The sequence below is a fragment of the Orbicella franksi genome, chromosome 1 (assembly GCF_964199315.1).
Source record: "Orbicella franksi chromosome 1, jaOrbFran1.1, whole genome shotgun sequence".
Taxonomy (NCBI): domain Eukaryota; kingdom Metazoa; phylum Cnidaria; class Anthozoa; order Scleractinia; family Merulinidae; genus Orbicella; species Orbicella franksi.
The window spans coordinates 10834999-10854160 of record NC_138145.1 but is presented as its reverse complement, the minus strand read 5'-3'; the positions used below and the strand labels follow the sequence as shown (position 1 = coordinate 10854160).

The 19162-nt window shown below is 40.7% G+C and overlaps 2 protein-coding genes across 5 annotated transcripts in view; both read left to right on the top strand.

Moving 5' to 3' along the window:
* Window positions 1-4274, top strand: part of LOC145489643 (synaptonemal complex central element protein 2-like) — a 9031-nt gene extending 4757 nt beyond the window's left edge. Inside the window, exons 3-4 of the mRNA XM_081468671.1 lie at window positions 1089-1226; window positions 2144-4274. Of these exons, the coding sequence (XP_081324797.1) occupies window positions 1089-1226; window positions 2144-2217 (212 nt within the window). The 3' untranslated portion in view covers window positions 2218-4274. The remainder of the gene's footprint in view (window positions 1-1088; window positions 1227-2143) is intronic.
* Window positions 4275-7368: 3094 nt separating this feature from the next.
* LOC145489609 (uncharacterized) overlaps window positions 7369-19162 on the top strand; it is a 40940-nt gene continuing 29146 nt past the window's right edge. The window contains exons 1-3 of one of the 4 annotated variants that reach the window (XM_081468624.1): window positions 7369-7852; window positions 8341-8456; window positions 10217-10311. In XM_081468624.1, the coding sequence (XP_081324750.1) occupies window positions 8359-8456; window positions 10217-10311 (193 nt within the window). In that variant the 5' untranslated portion in view covers window positions 7369-7852; window positions 8341-8358. Of the gene's footprint in view, window positions 8457-10216; window positions 10312-19162 lie in introns of all 4 variants that reach the window. The other 3 variants (XM_081468609.1, XM_081468616.1, XM_081468632.1) reach the window with 3 other exon arrangements.

The window sequence follows — 19162 nt, the reverse complement described above, 5'->3', positions numbered from 1 at the left end:
CCTTTGCGCTCTGTAACTCTTTAGTGTTAACGTTTATGGAACGAAATCATCTAATTACTGCAACAGACTCGTTTATACAAAATATATGTTTTGCCCAAGTAATTGCCTCTGTTGACTCATTCGCTAACTAAAAACCCCAGACACCATGCTGAGTTACGTGCATCAATTTTCAGGCAAAATCGGAGCATTTTTCCATATGCTATATCTCTGAAACGAATTCAGTGAGCCCTATTTTTCCATTTCTGACATAAGTAATCATTATCTGAATGACCGCACTTAACTGCCAGAGGTTGAAAAACTTGGATATATCAGGGCTCGAAAAAAACTTGAATTCCAACTTGCCCTTGGGACAAGTATCTCTCAAGTTTTGCTTGCCCACGGCAAGTCTTAGTTTGCCCTTTTAATGATTAAGTTGGCGGGTGACTTGCTTGGTCTCTTGCCCATTGGGCAAGTGAGAATGTAAAGTTACTTGCCCAGAAGGAAAATCTACTTGTCCGGGGCAATGGGACGGCACTTTTTTCGAGCCCTGTATATTAGAAGATATTTTTGCAAAAATCTCGTAGACAGGCACGAGGGTAATTATAAGGTGCAAGCTGTTAAACACGTTCCCAAACATCTCACCCCATAGAAGGTCTCCATAGTTTCTTTTGCACCTGCTACGCAGATGAAAGACCCACTGCTACGAAAACTTCACTACGTGGCCGAGCAGTAACAGTTCACAATGGGCAAGCCAGGGTGTGAAAAGAAAGCAATTTTCTTAGTCTACAGGTTTTGAATTTCTCAGGAAAAATTCTCTGTCACTGATTCTTATTCAAGCACTATATAACACAGCATTTTACTCCATATGTTATAGTGCTACACGGGAAAACAGATGTCGAAAGAGCCGAAAAACGAAATTATTTAGATTTGAAATCCGAAACTTTTTACTTGTGCTAAAATTGCTGTTGATTATTTTTTGCTCCCGTAATAGGCTTGCCTCTAAAATCGAAACATCTAGAAAGGGATATGGTTTCAAATAACTCTTATTTATCCAAAAAGGGGTCAGTGTGAACAAAATCTTATTATTATTTTTTTTTTTGATCTTTTAGATTTTAAGAAAGCCCTCGAGGAACAAATCAAAACCTCCTGCAGTGTTCTGGAAGAAAGCATCGTTCAAACTTACGAGAAGCATAGCAAAACCATCCAGGACAAACTTCAGGAGTTGTTTGCAGTTCTAGAAAGAATAAGTATGCTATTCATCTTGAACACATCTTACCTATGATAATATATATACCGACTGCTAATGATAGATGCATGTTAACATGCTGGTTTCGTGTCGTGTGGATGAAATTAAAAAATGTTATCAAGATGTACAATCAATTAAATCTAGGGGTGACCTTTTACAAGCAACACCGTGCATGGCCAGGCGGTATGCACGAAGGGTGCAAAGGTGCTAACACAAAATTAATAGCCTCATGATTCCATGAGCGCTTTTGCAATAGACAACTTGATTAGCTTGACGATGAGCTTGATCTTGCCGACTAAGCAACCAAAGGACTGGTAATTAGCCTCCTATGCAGACCCTTATTTAGGCTCCGCCTCATCGCACCATCGTTTTTTAAGAACCTCTGCGTGGGAGGCTAGCGTGCTTTATGATCAACTCATCATTACTGAACCACACAGCTGTTTTGAACCAGTTCGTGATCCTAATTAGATTGCATATGAAACGCAATATACCTTTAAAAAATAACAGAAACCACCGACTCCTACGACTCCAGAAACAAACAAGTGTCTCAGTTGGGCTGACGTCTTTTGCGTATAAATTCGTAATTTAATTTCTGTAAACGGAGGAGTGAGATACCACGATCTATTAAAAACTTTATCTTGATGCACACATGTTTTTCTTCTTTCCGCAACTGTTTGTCCCTCATCAATCGGCGACTTTCTGCAAACAACTGTTTGTCCCTCATCCATTGGCGACTTTCTGCAAACGACGTGCCATATTGCTGTAGATCTCAGGCCGTACACCTTCCTCCTCGTTTTCCCTTACTAGCAGTTGTCTCCCTTTTTCCTAATACCCGGCAGATTATCTCTGCTACGGATGCCTTACAGGTATACTTCCAACCCCCTTCACTCACTTCGTATTCTACTTCTTGTTCACTAGGTAAACTCGAGAGTGAACTGATGGACTTCAAACAAGCACTTGGTGTCCTTTATAACGACATGCAAGTTGTGTAGGCATAAATACCTGTACTTGAACTGATGAACTGTAACTATAGCGTGTTTTAACCATTTTGTTCGGCTCGCACTAATGTTGATACCTTATTTGTCATTTGCCCATCAATGGACTTGTCGCCTGTTTTCTCGAATATTACTAGCTGGTCTAACGTGGTATAAAGAACTTCTGTAAAATCGCTTGATTAACTCGTTGGTTAATATCCAGAATTGCTACGCGACTTCTGCGTCACTAAACTGAAAAACTGATCGCCCGGCGAGCCAGTATCGACAAGAAACAACAACGAACTTCCCAATTGCACTACAAGTCAACCAAACCGTAAATGAAGTGGTCAGTGAAGTGTTCCCTTGGTAAACTGTCATCATACAATTTTGTTTTTGGCGCGGAAATCACAATCTAACACTCGTTTAAAATAACATCTTTTTCAGTTTACATCTGATAGTAAAAACACATTTCATGTGTTTTTATAAACACGACCTTACATTAAGTAAACTTCTCACTGCCAACCATAACTGCTTGCCGACGCCGCTTGTGTTCTTAAAACAGAAGAGCCGTATTATTGCGTCAACGAAACGAACGAAATTACACAGTATTGTAATGAAATACCCAAAGTCAACGATGGGTGAAAGGCAGGCTCTTAAAAGGTAGGTTTCAACAAACCATGGCCAACATAGATATCGTAGCGAATGTCCTCAGATACGCTAAGAAAAGCTGGTATAACGTCCTGAAAAGATCTGTCTTCCAGAATCGTCCGAAATTACTACACTATTCCGAAAATGTTTCGCTTTTACGGCACTTTTGGCACAGACATGACAGGGCTATTTCTGAACCACGACCACAGCACGAGATTTCTTACCATTGTTACAGGCCATCGTATCTCATCGATCTTAGAAATGGAGAAAAATTCCGAGTTCGACGATCAATGTCGGTTTAGCTTTAACCCGTCAGCTTTACGGTATCTGTTTCGATCCAGTGTCTGTTACAAATTTTCAATGCTCTTAGGAAGAAAATTGCAAGACCGGCTCATTACAGATTACTATACGGGGAGCAAAACGTTAGCTGACGGGATAGACAGACTGCATTTCTGGAGTTTGAAGCCAAATGGCAGCATTTTCGTTGGTACGTGGTGGAAAGAAACTGCTCCGTGTTTGCTCGACTAATAGTTTTGCATCTTGGCCGATTATAGTATTCAGTCTTAGCTTTGTTAACGATATTGCTCATCATGTGACACTTGAGTGGGTACATGGTACTAGAACTTCGAGGGCTGTGACTCGCGGAGGAAAAATTCAATCCCAGCTCTTTTCATCAGATTTTGACGCTGGCTACTGGAATCTGCCATCGGAGAGTGTTGTTGTCGCAATGGTGGTTGAGGTTAACAAGCTTTAATGGGGTTAAACATTGGTTGCAATCGTCACTAGAGTTTTTTCAAAATCATGTCATTGATCTTTTGACCAAGACTTCTGTCTTATGCCCCAAGGGAACAATGACGCCCTAACAGACCTTTGCCAGTAATCTGGGGACTCGCCTTCCCATGCCACTGGCCTTTTTTTTTTCTACCGGAGCTCTGCCATGTCAGGCCTGCTTTTTACCAGCATCAGTTGGTCTACTATTATTTTGGCGGCAACAGGATTTTTCATATGAGCCATCGTGTTAGTGATTTTGTCGAGTAACTCATCGGTATACGTTATAGAGGTTGCTGGCACTGACATCAGTTAAATACAATAAGAAGCTGTTTACTGTATTGACTAGCTGAGGGGAAAATATTGCCGTCTTGTCGCATCAGGCAATGTTTCATTTTGTTCCACTAATTTCGTATCTAACGTAGACTGAATTTCTCTTTGAGGGTTTCAGGTCAGTCCGTTTTTATATACTTGGAGGACAGGTTATATTGTTTTTTTTTTGTGCCGGATTCGTGACAAAGATTTTCTACCGCTTGACCTTTGGTTTGTTACACTTTATGGTGTTAAGACACACTTGACGATAACACCTTTCGGCCCGATATTTATCGACTATCACGAGTAAGCACTTGAGTTTGAAAATCCAATGTACAAATGTAACCACTAGCTAATTTTACTTTTCTTACCCTTGTGCGTATTTGCTGGATATCATCAAGATCTCAAAACAGATTTCTCTCAAATATTTGTCAAATGGTTTACTGTCTGAGAGAACAAATGGTTGCTTATTCGCGGCAAAAGCTATGCTAGATATGTACTCGAGATGTCTGTTGTTGGAGAAAGGATGTTCTGTCTATGCTTTCCTAGGTATGTGCTTGCCACGCTTTTTTCATTTACATTCGAGGCGGTTTCTTCTACCACAGTGACAACATTTTGGTATCTATATTGGACATTGCCACATTTCAACGGAGTGTTATCCGGTACAGAAGCCTTCTTTGCAAGCCGTTTCGTGACTTGCGATTCTTGTAACATTTATCGCTCACAATCAGCCATATGTACTTGTTTGTGGTTTATTATCACAGTTTTGGTTATCTTCAGGTATTTTCTCTTCCCGTAGACAGAAAAGACAAATACACGAAGACTTCATTTGTGCTTCTGTGTGTGCCTTTGCGGTCCTTCATTAGTGTCAGAACGAGTTTCCGATCTTGCCTCTTTTCTTTATGATCATGACCCAGATCCTATCGCAAATCCTGTCGAGAACTCATGCACGATGGCAAGTGTTATGAAGGCCCCCGATTGTGTTGTCAGTCAATTCACAAACAGAGGCCTCTGCTATTAATTAGACTGAAATTTTTTTTTATTCTAGGTAAGCAAGTAAAAGTAAAACCTTTATTTAAGTGTCTATGTGTTTAGCCTAGATAGACTAATTGGGGATAGTAGTAAAAATAGCAACACTAATTGACATACGGTACTTATAAAATTTGAATATTTACAGGAGGTCCTATGATAGCTTGTGAACAAGATAAAATTGTACCCTACATTTGTTTCATTTCTGATCTTTGCTTACTTCCTTTCTCTGCTTGCTACTAAACCTTGTACCGCAGAGATACTACAATTTCTTGTCTACTGTTTCCACTACTTAAATGCAATAATTATTTCTTTTTCTAACAGAGAGTTGCTGAACTAAGGTAGCAATGACGTCATATCGCGTGCAAAAGCTCTGCAATCTATAAAAATAGCTGCATTTTGCGTTGAAAATAAAATCTGGTCTCTAGCGAAAGAAATACTAAACCCATCGAGGATTGAGTTCCGTCTCAGGAATACTCTGTGAAGCTTTGATTTCAGAAAAATATAATCCCAAGACCTCTTTATTCTCAATAAAGAATTGATCTATACAACTGACACATAAATAGTCACAGAAGAAAAATAAAGGGGCACATTCTTTGTCAGTATTCTTAGGCGTCAGTAATGTCCAATGACCTGTGGTTCTGTTGCCCCCATTCATAACAGTACTTGATTTAAACCCCATGGTGGAATGAGGCCGATAAAGGTTTTTCTAATCGACTCTTTTCGTTTTAGTTGGAGGAACGGGGTTGTTTTACATATTAATCGACCGGCGCACCGACTTATGAAGAACTGCAACCGTTAGGTACAATACTTGTGGAAGTCTGCGATGAAGTACCACGATGTTCTCATTACATGTAGTTAAAGCAAACTGTTTACTTGCTTGGCCCGAGTTTTACACAGGACACACACATATAATGACTGACCTGTATGTTGCAACTAATGTACGTAGTAACATATAACGCGACAGAGGTGATCGTCGATAATTTGAAAGGAAGAACCCCATATGTCGTCTTGTAGGTGTGGTTCGAATTTATGTTCGTCCCCAAAAGAGGTGTAAATTTTTAAACAGTTGTCGTGTTTTCACAAGGTTACCCAGCGTCCTAGAAAATACTGAGATAGCTCTAAACAGAGATCATTTTATAGAGTAAAGCGGTAAAGCGATGACTTCCTCGACTTACGCATGGGAGTTTGGTTTGTATCGCCGCTAGAACGCGTCAAGGATACACTCTTTTTATATATTTATAAGAATGTACATTTTTCATACCCAGACTGAATACAAAAAAAGTCTTGTTTTCTGCCGACTTTAGGGGAAATATATTCCTGTGTACATTCTCATATTACAAAGCATTATACATATATTTCAGTTAAATAAAACGGATGTGACCAGGAAAAACTGTATGACGTCTGTATCGTGTTACATTGCGCAGTTGCTTTTACAATATATAATAACCTTATACGCAGTTTTTATCGCTCTGTTAGCTAGTATGTTTCAAAAGAGGGAATTTACCATACTTTTCGATGGTAAAATTTCGTGTTTTTATTGTATTTCATTTTCCGTCAACACGCAAAAATATCGGCCCTGGGTATATTATTAGCATATTCTTAAAATTTCGCCAGTTTCAGCCTCTATGTTCTTAGAAATAAAGATTCTTGTAAAACAAAAGTGCAAATTGTTTGTCGAACAACAAGATATCCAGGCAGGAAGTTTGTTCAGCTCGGCCCTGTATCAATTTCAGTTGTGCGGTCAGACATAACCCCGGGGCATTAGAAGCCGGGAACAGAAGCGAAAGAAGCCTCTAGAAGAAGAGGGGTAGAAAGATTCAGTCATATTAGTCTCAAGACACATAATATGATATTATTGTATCATAGACCAACCGCACAGTGTGTATTTTATTAGTCCATGAGCCAAGAACCTTATGAATTTGTCTTCAAACTAAGCCTTATTGCTTGTATTTAAAAATTTACCTGCTGCTTTTTATGTCCCTTAGAAATCAGGTTAATCATTTAACTTACATATAAAATAAATGATGCTGCCGGTTTTTATGTATTTGTAAGTGTAAGAGGTAGCTGTATAGGCGTAGAGCTCAGGTTAGCCAGAAATATTATAGTCTACGAGTTACTACTAGTCTTTTTTTTCCGACTTATTTCTTCGGACAAGAAAAGAAAAGACTTTGAGCGGGAAAAAAATAAATGCTTTATAATACCCCACAGGGCGCAATTGAAGAGACAGACAAAAACTCTTGGGACATGTTTTTTATATGTGCAAAATCTCAGGCTTAAGTTTTTCATAAGTTTATACTCAGCAAGATGAACCTTTGCTGATCCTCTAAAAAAGCTTAGTTCTACGGACTGACCTTATAGGTAATTTATTTATGGGTAATATTGTAGCTTTCGCTTATTTTAAAATTTTATATCTTTCCAAATATAGGTAGATAAATTTATAATCTTGTAAATTTTGCTGTGGCTCAGCGGAATTCCTTACAAAAGTTTTCCTTCAGCTGGTACCAGACGTCTGCGTGACATTTTGTCACGCAGCCCTCACACGGATTGCATTTCCCTCCAAGATTTCTTGTCCTTGTCCTTGTTATTGAGCGTAGAATTTATGGAACCCGCTCAATTTCTTTAACTTAGTGTGCAATTTTGGTCTCCTTTCAAACAACTTAAAGGCGTTTGAAACAATTTTGTCGGCATTTTGCGAACCTGCACACCGACAGAGCATATTAGCGGACAAAGGTGTTCCCTGTTCAAGCAACAAAGGCCTTGTTGTAGTCTTTCTTTGACACCCAGTCAAGCCACTTGGATCCAGTCCTGACGCATGGCTTGCACTGAAAAAGATCGCGTGCAGCGTTTTTCAAAATACCGAGGCCGGCAGTATTCTCCAGACTGAAAACTGCAGGTAGGCGCAATTTCGTCCTCAAAGAGTGCTTTTAGAAAGATTTCTTTTGAATTCTTAGATTGTCTTATTTGAAATATAATGTGCAAGTGCCATCTTGATGACTGCAGAAGTCTTAGAACTTTAGTTCAGGAAGGTTACTACGTCGGAAGTATAGGAAAGCTAGATAGTTTTCTCTCACAAGCAAACGAGTGTGGAATCGCTTGGTACATTGAAAGAGCTGTTTCTTTCAACGCCACATCACCATTGTGTGTTTTCCGTTTCTTAATCCGTCTGATTACGCGGTAGTTTCATCACATAGCTTTGTAGACTTACAAAGACCACCCTTTTCAACGAGAGCCGTGAACCGCGTGACAGTTCTCGTCGAAACGTGACGAGTTTCGTCAGCTGTCAATAAAATATATAGAAATGTCGCTTTTTTTCACAGTGAGATTTTGTTCTTGAGTTCCTTTTAGATAGAAACCTAATCCAGTGTCATTCCTTTGTGTAAGCCTTGCCTTGAGGATGCGATGATTACCTCGTTCCCTGTGAAGAAGGACGTGTTTGCCCATTTGAAAGTGGGAAATCCGAAGTCCTTCCGTCGGCTTTTCACTAGCAAACTTGTAAGGTGAGTAGTGTCTTTCGTGCGGGCGTTTGTAGGAACGACATTGCACAAAACCCCATTCTGTATCCCTTTTTTGCTATGGGTATTTTGAAAGCCATCAGTGTAATCAATTTGTTCACACAGGGGTTACGTGTCGCAAATACAATCGCGCGTTGAAAAATAGTTGTCACAACTTATATTGATTTGTGATATTTTGTATTAGGTTATTTTGTGTCTACTAGAAGTTTCCATAGAAATGATCGAAGTAAGAATATTTACGTTTCAGAAAAGCAAGTGAGTGGTTGCTGGCTTGTCGGTAAACGAATGTTTACATTTCAAGAATATCTCTGACAGTGATAACCTCAAAGTCATTATGGTCATTACGATGTTGTAAGCCACTTTTCCACTCTGTTTTCAAGTGAAGTTAAGCCAAATAGTAATTCTAAGGTAAATACACAAGAAAGATTAATCTTGGACCGGACCCATCACGCTTTTTAAATTAGATAAATTTCAACACGGGAGTGCACTAACTGGGATTTATAGCAACTGGAAGTGTGATTTCTCTGTGCCAGGTTTTGTATGTTATTTCTGGAGAACCTCTCCTTGGCCACTCGTTTAATGTTTCTATTTTGCATAGAGGGAATCCCCCACGGTCATGGTTTTAGATGTAGGTTACAGAAGTTAGTCTAGAAGAAGGACAACTATCATAAAAAATACAATACATATGCAGTCAAAAAAAAAATAAATAAATAAAAAGAAAAAAATATGCAAATGCTTATACTTGCATGTGTTTTAGATTTGTTACTACTTAGTCAATTTGATAAATGTAATGAACTGTTGAATTTATGTGGGTGAAAATTATTTTAATTTGAAATTAAAGATAATTAATTTAATTAGACTTTTTTTATATAAGAATATTGTTTTAAGACGAAATCCGAAAGGAAATCGAGCATTTTCAACTTTTAGTGGACAAAAACCTTGTAACAGAATAACTTAAAGTAAATTACAGTCCTTTCTGCATGTTCTTAAAGCTAAAGATATAAATATTTGCCTGAAATAACACCAAAAACAATTTCCCATGGGAAGTAAAGGAAATAAATTTCAAAGTTCTGAGAAATTGTGAAATTGCTGGTGAAAATTAATTTCATCATCGGTTTCATTTCACCAGTACTTTCAAGTGTGTCACATGAATGGCACCATTTGTTTTCGACATTTGGTGTTGTTAGAAATGATTTCTTTTGAGACGCACAGAAGTTTGCAATACAATGTAAAATATGTTCTTAAAATATGTTCTTCAAAATTTTGCAAATTTCAGACTAGATATTCTTATGAAATATATTCTTATGAAGAAAGGGTGTATATGGGACAGTGTTTACTACTTATATTGTGTCAAAATTTGAAACATGTGCTCCTAGTTGCAGAGAAATTCTAAGTTTTAAAAATTGTGATTGAAAGCCTTGATGTAAAGCTAAATTATTTTCCATTTATAAATTTCTTTTGTTGATGTAATTGCTCTTTTCCTCCAACTTCTTTTTAAAGTCAATATGATTTTGCAGGGTCATGAACCCGATCATGACTTTTTCTATTTGACAACATTGGCATTTGCTCCTGCATGTTTTGGTGTGCTTTTGAATACCTTGTAGATTTTTTTCATTTTTTAAGAGGTCTCAATCCAGAGGAGGAGAAGCATCATCCTTGGTATTCATGGTTGCTTTGCAATTGTTAATGCATTTGTTTTGTAATGCTAGAGATCTTTTGCTGAACATACTTTTATTTTATTACAGATTTGTGATAGCTTTTTTCCTTCTCCTTTCTATTGTAACTGCTGATGGATATGAAAAGAGAGTTTCTCCTGAAGTGCCTTCTTTTAATCAAACAGGTTTGCTAATGGATTAAGTTCAGTGTAAATATACTTCAAGTATAAAATATACTTCAAGTACTTCAGTATAAATATACTATCATTTAAGTCCTATAATGTTGTGATCAAATGTTTTACCACTTGAATTTTTTGGCCTATCCTATAGAATTCCACGAAAGATTAAAAATGCCATTTACCATTACCAAATATTTGCATTAGTTCTGAGGATATTTAAGTTTGAAAGATGTGTAAAGTGTGCCAAGGAGAGGACTGATGACATCATACACTCAACCCAACATTACATCAAGTATATAAATAGAGCTCTAATTTGCAGCAGAGACCATTATAACTTGGTAGGCTACCGGCAACACGTCTATGGCTATAAATCAGTCTGTTTTCATGGCAATTCACTCTTTTCCAGTCCCATCCAATCTGATTTTAATGTTTTAGTGATTTTCAACTCTAAAAACATTAAACAGGTCACAAACTCAACCTAACATATTAATATACTTGCTGGATCATGCAGATAGGCATCATTTAGCAAACATCAAAATGGAATGCCACAGGTGGTGAGAAAATGCTTTTATATCGGGAACGTCTGGAACCCAGTATGTGTCCATGGTAGCAAAACTGTTAAGCTCATATTGTAGAGCACTTCTAGTAGAATCATACTGCAAAGAATCAAACATTTCTGATTCAAAATGGTTGAGATCTCTTTTTTCCTCATCTTTGATCAAAATTTGGTTGAGTTTATGACATTATCATTTGGCTAATTTGCATATTTAAAAACTCAAATTTCTCTGGAACAAAAAGAAATAGCAAACAGCCTTTTTTCCCTCATGCAGACTACTTGTTTATGTTTGGTGAATCAGCAGAAAGTGAACAAGTTTTGAATTTTCTGGAAACTTACCCCGGAAATTTCCAAAACACTTACCCTTGTTTCACAAATTTGGGAAGTTTTTGTTGATTGGAAAGGACCCTTTATTTTACCTGTTCTGCATCAATGTCTGTGGATCTTTCTACTTATTGGGAAAAACATATAAGCGTACATGCTCTAACTACCTAGACACCTAGCTTGACACCCTATCAGTGTGAATTTCCAATGCCAAGGACCCCCTTCTGTGTACATTCTCTTTGAACTGAATTTAATTTTAGCTTCATGAAAGTTTATAGAATATGTTTGAGTAATTTCAGTTCCATAACACATGTTCTGGCTCTTTTTATCAATACATAAAAGCCTATGTCACAAATGGACAACTGGGTGCCCTAGCATTGCCTGGGGGCTGAAACTGCAAAGCTGAACACAAGGCGATATACCCTATTGACCTCCCCAACTGGTAACCCAGCCAGGAGCCACACATGTGCCACTTACCCTGGCACCATCACACTGAATCTGTAGCACAATCAGTGTAAAATTTAAAGAACAAAACCAGTAGGTGGAAAACACCACATTATAGGTAGGGATAGGGAGGGAAAATGTCCAAACATCAAAATGCTGTGAAAAAATGCCCACTAAATACCCAAGTGCTACAGTTAAACATGAACAACACATGGAACTGCTGACCCCAGACTAGCCTGCATGCAGTGCCACTAGAACTGCAAGAGTAAGAACATATGCTCAATGCGAGGAAATGCTGAGATGGCTCTTGCCATTTGCCATGAACCAAGTTACATTATATTGATTATATTTAATGGTTATGTTGCAAGTGGAGGATGGTTAACCTAACTAATGCCTGGGGGTGAAACTGGGAAGCTGAACCAGAGGCCATGTACCTTGATGTTCCCAAATGGAACCCAATACACCAGGCTGAAGGGATCTCTGAGTTAAGAACAACTCAGAGCATGATGAGGGCTTGTGACACCCACCACAGGTCCTAGAACAGCCAAATCTGAGGCACCCTGGCTTGGCCATATGTGCTACCTTAGCTGTTGGGAAATGCTGGTGATGACGCAGACTGCTGTTCTGATATGAATTTGGTAGGCCTTTCTAGACCATTACCCCAACGTCTTGATTATGTGATCTGGAGTGCCCCAAGATGGTGCCATGGTGGCAGTGCCAATTTCAAAGGTATGGCCAGAGTACGAACCAAAAAAGCCTGCAGAGAGTAGAATTGACTGACCTATGGAGGACAAACGTTGAGTCACTGGGCAACCATCTTCATGCAACAACAGAGGCCCCAGGGCTACAACCACACGTCTTATGGCAATTACCAAGGGCCAACACAAGAGAAGCCACACTGTCTCCATGGCCTACATAACTATTGCAGCCCACATGGAGAGTGCACACAGAAGAGTCTGTCTTGGAACACTAAATGTGGACTATGACACAGGAGGGATTCACCACGAAGTCAGCTTGCAGATTACTAACAGACAGATGAACACTTTATTCAAAGGTAGAACTGACTGTGAATTCCTGAGCTTGCAAAAAACCAAAGAAGCCAACAACACCATGTGGCCCGTAGCATGATGTGGTCTCTGACATCCAAATTCAGGGCAAGCTGATTAGTCTGAAAAAGATCAATAGTTATAGGGAGGCACTTGGAAGGCAAAGATCCTTGGACCTGCTTTGTTCCCTTGAAGCTGACAACAAATGACTAATGGATTAGCAAGCCACAGTCAATGTGGAGGGAGTGCACTGCCAAGAGGGAAACCCTAATTGATGAGTAGTTCAGGCTGTTGGCAAGTACTGTCAAAAAGTACATCTGCTCATCAGCTGGAGGAAGGAAGCCATAAAGATGCAAGCAACCATCCTGCCTGCAGAAGGTGATCTAGTAGTGTTGAGCCAAGATGTAGACCTCATGATTTGGTGGAGCTAGGTCGTATGTAAGAAAGAACTGGCACCTATTGGTTAACTTACTTTGAGTTGATTCTAACCCCCACCACCAGGGTAAGTCCAACAGAAAATCCAAATTCAGCCTGATGGGCTGGTTGTTTCAGCAGCATGTGTTGATCATATGGCACAAAAATGTATGACCATGGGGGGGGGGGGGGGGGGGCAAACCTTGCAGACAAGGTGAAGGTGGCTAATGGGAGACAATTTGAAAACTGTACCAGGAGCAGAAACATTTGAACATCAAGGAGTCCAACAACTGTGCAATTCTTTTTCTCTTGGCTCCTGTGGAGATAAATGGGGCTGAGTGCAAGCTGTAATGGAGATCAATGTCCACAAAATAATTGCTGTGCTATTTTATTCCCACATTACAGTAAACAGTAGCTACATCAAACTTAGCCATTAAAGTACCATGGCTGTGTGCCATGATGCTGTCAATGAAGGAGTCTTATGTGACATTCTGCACTGTGAATGGAACTTTGGGATACACTGTTGACAATATGCCCAAGTAGAGATGATATATCCTATGCAGGATCAAATGCCATTTGGTTGGTTGCCATTTGGGGTCACTCCAAACCCACTGATAAGATGTGCAAGAAAGGAGGGGAGGAGAAGAGGCCAGCAATTCTGAGCTAGGAAACTACATTTGAAAGAGAGCATCTACCACAAGGATGTTCCAAGGCAAAGGACATGTTAGATGAAGCTGATCTGAGAGATCTGAAGAGTTTTCAAAGCCAGTTTGGAAGCCATCCCAGAAACTGGGCAGCCCATAGGCAACTGATTGTTTCAGGATGATCACACAACTCAACCTTAAACTGGTGTAAATATAAGGGAGAAACCTGAGTCACAGGAGACCTGAGTCATGGGGGAAAAGAGTACATTGGAACATCAATGTCCATGTGAACTACCCAAATTGGCCAAGAAACTAGCTGGCTAGGTGATGCAATGTTGTGTAATGATGTTATGATGTCATAGGCCCTTTGGGCTTGTGCAGTAGAATGAGATGTATCCTGGATGTAGTTGTTGTCATATTACAGCTAGTAATGGCGGGCTTTTATGAGCTTTATTAAAAACGTTGTGTTGTCATCGTTTGGTCTCGTTTAGACTACATTACATGGTGTCAGAAGTTAAATGCACAGTACTGCTGCTCGTGGCCTGGCCGGAAGCCAACTTGGTGAGTTTTTTTGAAGTATTTTCTGTGAACTCTTCTGTTGATATTTCTGTACAAGTATCATGCCTACCATGAGTGAAGAAGGTGGTGGCGCTTCAGGTACACAACCCTTGCTAATAACTGTTCCTGTGAATATACTGCTTCCAGAAAGGATGGATTTAAGCTTTGGAAATCTTCCTGGCAAATGGCAACGATTCTGTTGAGCGTGGTCATATTATGAAATCACGGCTCAGCTAAAAGACCCCGAAAACCCGGGTAGAAATAAGGAACGACTGGCAGCCACGTTGCTTACGTGCATCAGTTCTGATGCGTTAGACATAATTGATGCTATGGAGTTTGAGAACGAAGACCAAAGAAAAGATGCAGAAGTCATCTTAGAAAAGATGAAACAACACTGCATCGGGGAGTGCAATGAGACCTATGAAAGGTTTGTGTTCAACCGTTGAGTTCAACCAAGAGTCAAATGAATCAGCTTATGTCACGGCATTATGACAATTAGCAAAGACATGTGATTATGGGTCATTAACAGACTCACTTATTTGTGATAGAATGGTGGTGGGCATCAATGACAATTCTGCTCGTAAGAAGCTCCTGCAGACAAGTAAGCTCACTTTAGGACAATGTATAGACATCTGCAGATCTTCGCAGACATGAGCAAGGCAGCTAAAGGAGATGGATCAAGAGGATGCCTGTTTCGTGAAGGGAGACAAAAGAAAAACAGTTGAAAAAAAGACAAAGGTTCCAGAGAAGAACCAAAACGAGTCACAAGAACGCAAGTGCAAGTTTTGTTCCAGGCACCATCCCTTCACTAAGAAGAACTGCTGTGCATGGGGAACATCTTGCAAGAATTGTGGCAAGCCAAACCATTTTACGGTGTTTTACCAAGAATCTAAGAAGAAAGTGCTGTCTGTGGATTACACATCCAAAGATGAGGAGTATGAATATGTGGCAGAGATTGAAGTGAAAGAGCAGGTTAATGCATTAGCCTCCAGTCGTCACCCTAACAAAGTTTTTGCCACTCTACTGGTCAATGGAAACCAGGAAAAGTTTCAGTTAGACACTGGATCAACAGTAAACATCATGATGGATGAGACAGTGTTAAAGCTCTGTGGCCAAAACAGCTTGAGTGAATTGGAAAAAACCCCCGTGACCCTGGTAATGTACAACCAGTCAGAGGTCAAACCCTTGGGCAAGAAGTGATTCAAAGTTGTCAACCCCAAGACAATAAGAAATACAGCATTGAGTCTCATCTTGTTTGTGGTGATTGTAAATCCATTTTGGGCTTGAGGGCCAGCGAACACACCTTCAGCTGCTAACAGTCAACAGCCAGAATATCGTTTCTGTGGAGTCAAGCAGTGTGGAGGAGAAAGGTCCCAAGGTGGAAGACTACATTTCGCAGTAAACCGATGTGTTCACTGGAGAAGGCAAACTAGAAGGGCTACTCCACCTGAAGATAGACAAGAATGTCCAGCCAGTCCAGCTACCTACATGGAAAGTCCCCATTGCCCTCAGAGAGCCTCTAAAACAAGAACTGGACAGATTGTCAAATATTGGAGTGATTCGGAAGGTCAATACACCTACAAACTGGATTTCAGCACTTGTGGTCACAACACAGAAAAATGGCAAAGTTAGATTGTGTATTGACCTGAAACCACTGAATGAAGCTTTACACAGAAATCATTACCCCTCACCTACAATAGATGATGTGCTGTCTCTGTTATCAATGGCACGTGTGTTCACAGTATTGGATGCGAAAAATGGGTTCTGGCACATACAGCTGGACGAGCCAAGTAGCTTTGCTACTACCTTTGGAACACCCTGGGGACACTTTAGGTGGCTTTGCTTGCCGTTTGGTGTATCCCCAGCCCCAGAGGAGTTTCAGAGGAGAAGGCTATAGCAGACAACATCCTGGTGTTTGGAGCAGGAGACACCGATGAGGAAGCACTCAAAGATCATGACTGAAACCTGCGAGAAGTGTTCAACCATTGTCGGCAGAAGGGCATCAAGCTTAACTCAGAGAAGATACAGTTCAGACAAAAGTAATTCAGCTACATGGGCCACATCATATCGTTGTAGGGTCTCTGGGCTGATCCAAACAAGCTGAAAGCTATCAATGAAATGCCGCCTCCTATGGACAAGGAAGGTGTCCAGAGAGTACTAGGCATAATAGATTACGTGCAGAAGTTTGCTCCCAACCTAGCAGATTTGGCCAAACCACTGAGAGTTTGTTAAGAAGGAGAATGAGCTTGTCTGGGACAAAGAAGTTCATGGCCAGTGTCTAGATCGAGTGAAGCAGGTGCTAACCCAGGCACCTGTGCTCAAGTTCTTTGACCCCCAAAAGAAGACTGTTCTCCAGTGCGACGCCTCTAGGAGTGGTCTTGGGGCATGCTTGATGCAGGATGGGCACCCTGTGGCATATGCCTCCAGGGCTCTGACGCCTACTGAGACTAACTATGCTCTGATAGAAAAGGAACTATTAGCAATTGTCTTTGGAGTTGAGTGATTTGAGGGCTATGTCTATGGCAGAAAGACCTTTATTTACATTGATCACAAACCCCTGGAGTCTATTATGAAGAAAAGTCTATTTAGTGTACCAAACTGATTGCAGAGAATGCTGTTGCGTCTACAGAAATTTGACTTTGACGTTTCCTACAGAAAAGGTACAGAGATGCACATGGCTGATCCGCTTAGCCAAGCTTACCTTCCCCTGGTTAAACAAGACACAGTTGACACCGAGGAAGTACGGAATGTTGCCGACACAAGATCACCAACAGAAGTTGAGACTGAGTATATAGACATGGCAGAGTCTGTGCCCATACGGAAACTAACCTTGCAGGAAATCAAAAGTGCCACTGAAGTTGATGCAGAGCTCCATGCATTAGCTCCTATTATCACACAAGGGTGGCCAGAGAGAAGGGCTGATGTACCCTCCCAGTTGCAGGTCTATTTTCCCTTCAGAGAAGAGTTGTCAATACAGGATGGTGTTGTGTTCAAGGGTGAGTGCATTATAGTACCATCTAGCCTCAGGCAATGCATGATGGATAAAGTACATGCCAGAAACCTGGGCATTCAAGGGTGCTTCAGGAGAGCCAAAGAAGCCTTCTACTGGCCAGGCATCTACAAGCAAATCACAGAATTCATCTCAAGGTGTAGCATTTGCAACAGCTACAAACCAGAGCAGCAGAAAGAACCTCTGAAATGTCACGAAATACCTACACGACCATGGCAGAGCATCTCAACAGACCTGTTCGAGCTCAATGGCACCCAGTACTTGATTACAACCGACCGCTATTCTAATTTTTTCGAGTTGGATATACTGAGGTCTATGACAGCCAGAGTGGTTATTAACAAGCTGAAACCTCATCTGGCAAGATATGGTCTTCCAGACCGACTCACCACAGACAACGGCCCACAGTTCGACTGTGCTGTGTTTCAGAAGTTTGCAGCCGAGTACCAGTTTGAACACATTAAAACGTCTCCACGGTATCCTCAATCCAACGGGAAGGCTAAGAACAGTGCCAAAACAGCAAAGAATATCTTGAAAAAAGCTGCTGATGCAAGCCATGACCCACACTTGTCTCTACTGGACTTCCGGAATACACCATCAGAAGGAATGGACAGCACCCCTGCACAGCATCTCTTCTTGCGTAGAACCTGTACCGCACTACCCATGGCTAGCCACCTGCTTCAGCCAAAAGTCATTCCTGATGTGCACCTGAATTTGCAACAGAGGCAAAGCAAGCAAGCGCTCTCTTTTAACAGAGGTGCTAAAGAGCTGCAACCATTAAAAGATGGCGACGTGGTGCGGGTCTGACCATTACCAGGTCATTCAAAATGGTTTAAAGTGCAAGTGAGTAGTCAGGAAGTTCCACGCTCCTATCAAGTCCGCACAGAGGATGGTAGGCTCTACTGCCGAAACCGTTCACATCTTTACAAAGTTCCTGAGAACTTTCAAGCGATACCAGATGGAGACATAAGGGAATCTAAGGTCAATGCTCAAACTCTACTCCCCACCAGGAAACCTACTGAGGACACACTCCAGGTGCCCCCTGAACCTTCAGCATTGCAGTTACCAGATGTTTTGCAGCCAGATTTACAGCCAGCTTTGCCAAGTGTTCCTGCCCTGGTCTCTACTAGAAGTGGCAGGATTGTTAGGAGACCTGCTTACCTCAGGGATTTCACCACCTAGCAATCCAGTGTAAAGGCTTTTCGAACAGTTCTGAACAGTGAACACTGTTAGAGTTGTTTTGTTTAATCACTTGTCCTTCCATCCATTGCCTACCTTACCGTCCCTTCATTTCTTTGTTTTGTTTGTTCAAGAAGGGAGATGTAACAATGTTATGATGTCATAGGCCCTTTGGGCTTGTGCAGTAGAATGAGATGTATCACAGATGTAGTTGTTGTTGTATTACGGCTAGTAATGATGGGCTTTTATGAGCTTTATTAAAAACGTTGTGTTGTCATTGTTTGGTCTTGTTTAGACAATGCTACATGTTGCTATTTATGTCGACTTATCTGTAGAATCCCAAAAGTCACAGTTGTCACTTTTTTCCCTGGAGAGGGAAAATGGCAGTGGAAACTGGAGGATGGGAGAAAAGGGTCAGTTGGCTTATCAGCACCTACCATAAGACAAGTGTGCACTGCCCATCATTCCTAGAGTTGCAGAAGGGAATATGCTAGTCAATATTTTGGCCTATTGGAAAGGGTGTTTGAGTGGAGCTGGGCAGCAGTTGCCAGGTGGATGAAAGAGTGAGCGACTGGAGGTGGAAATTGTACATGTCCAAATTCATTCTGGATCACTCAGTTTTGATCAGTTGAGGTTACCATATACCTTTAGAGGTGCCTCGCATCCAAGTAATGTAGTACAATTC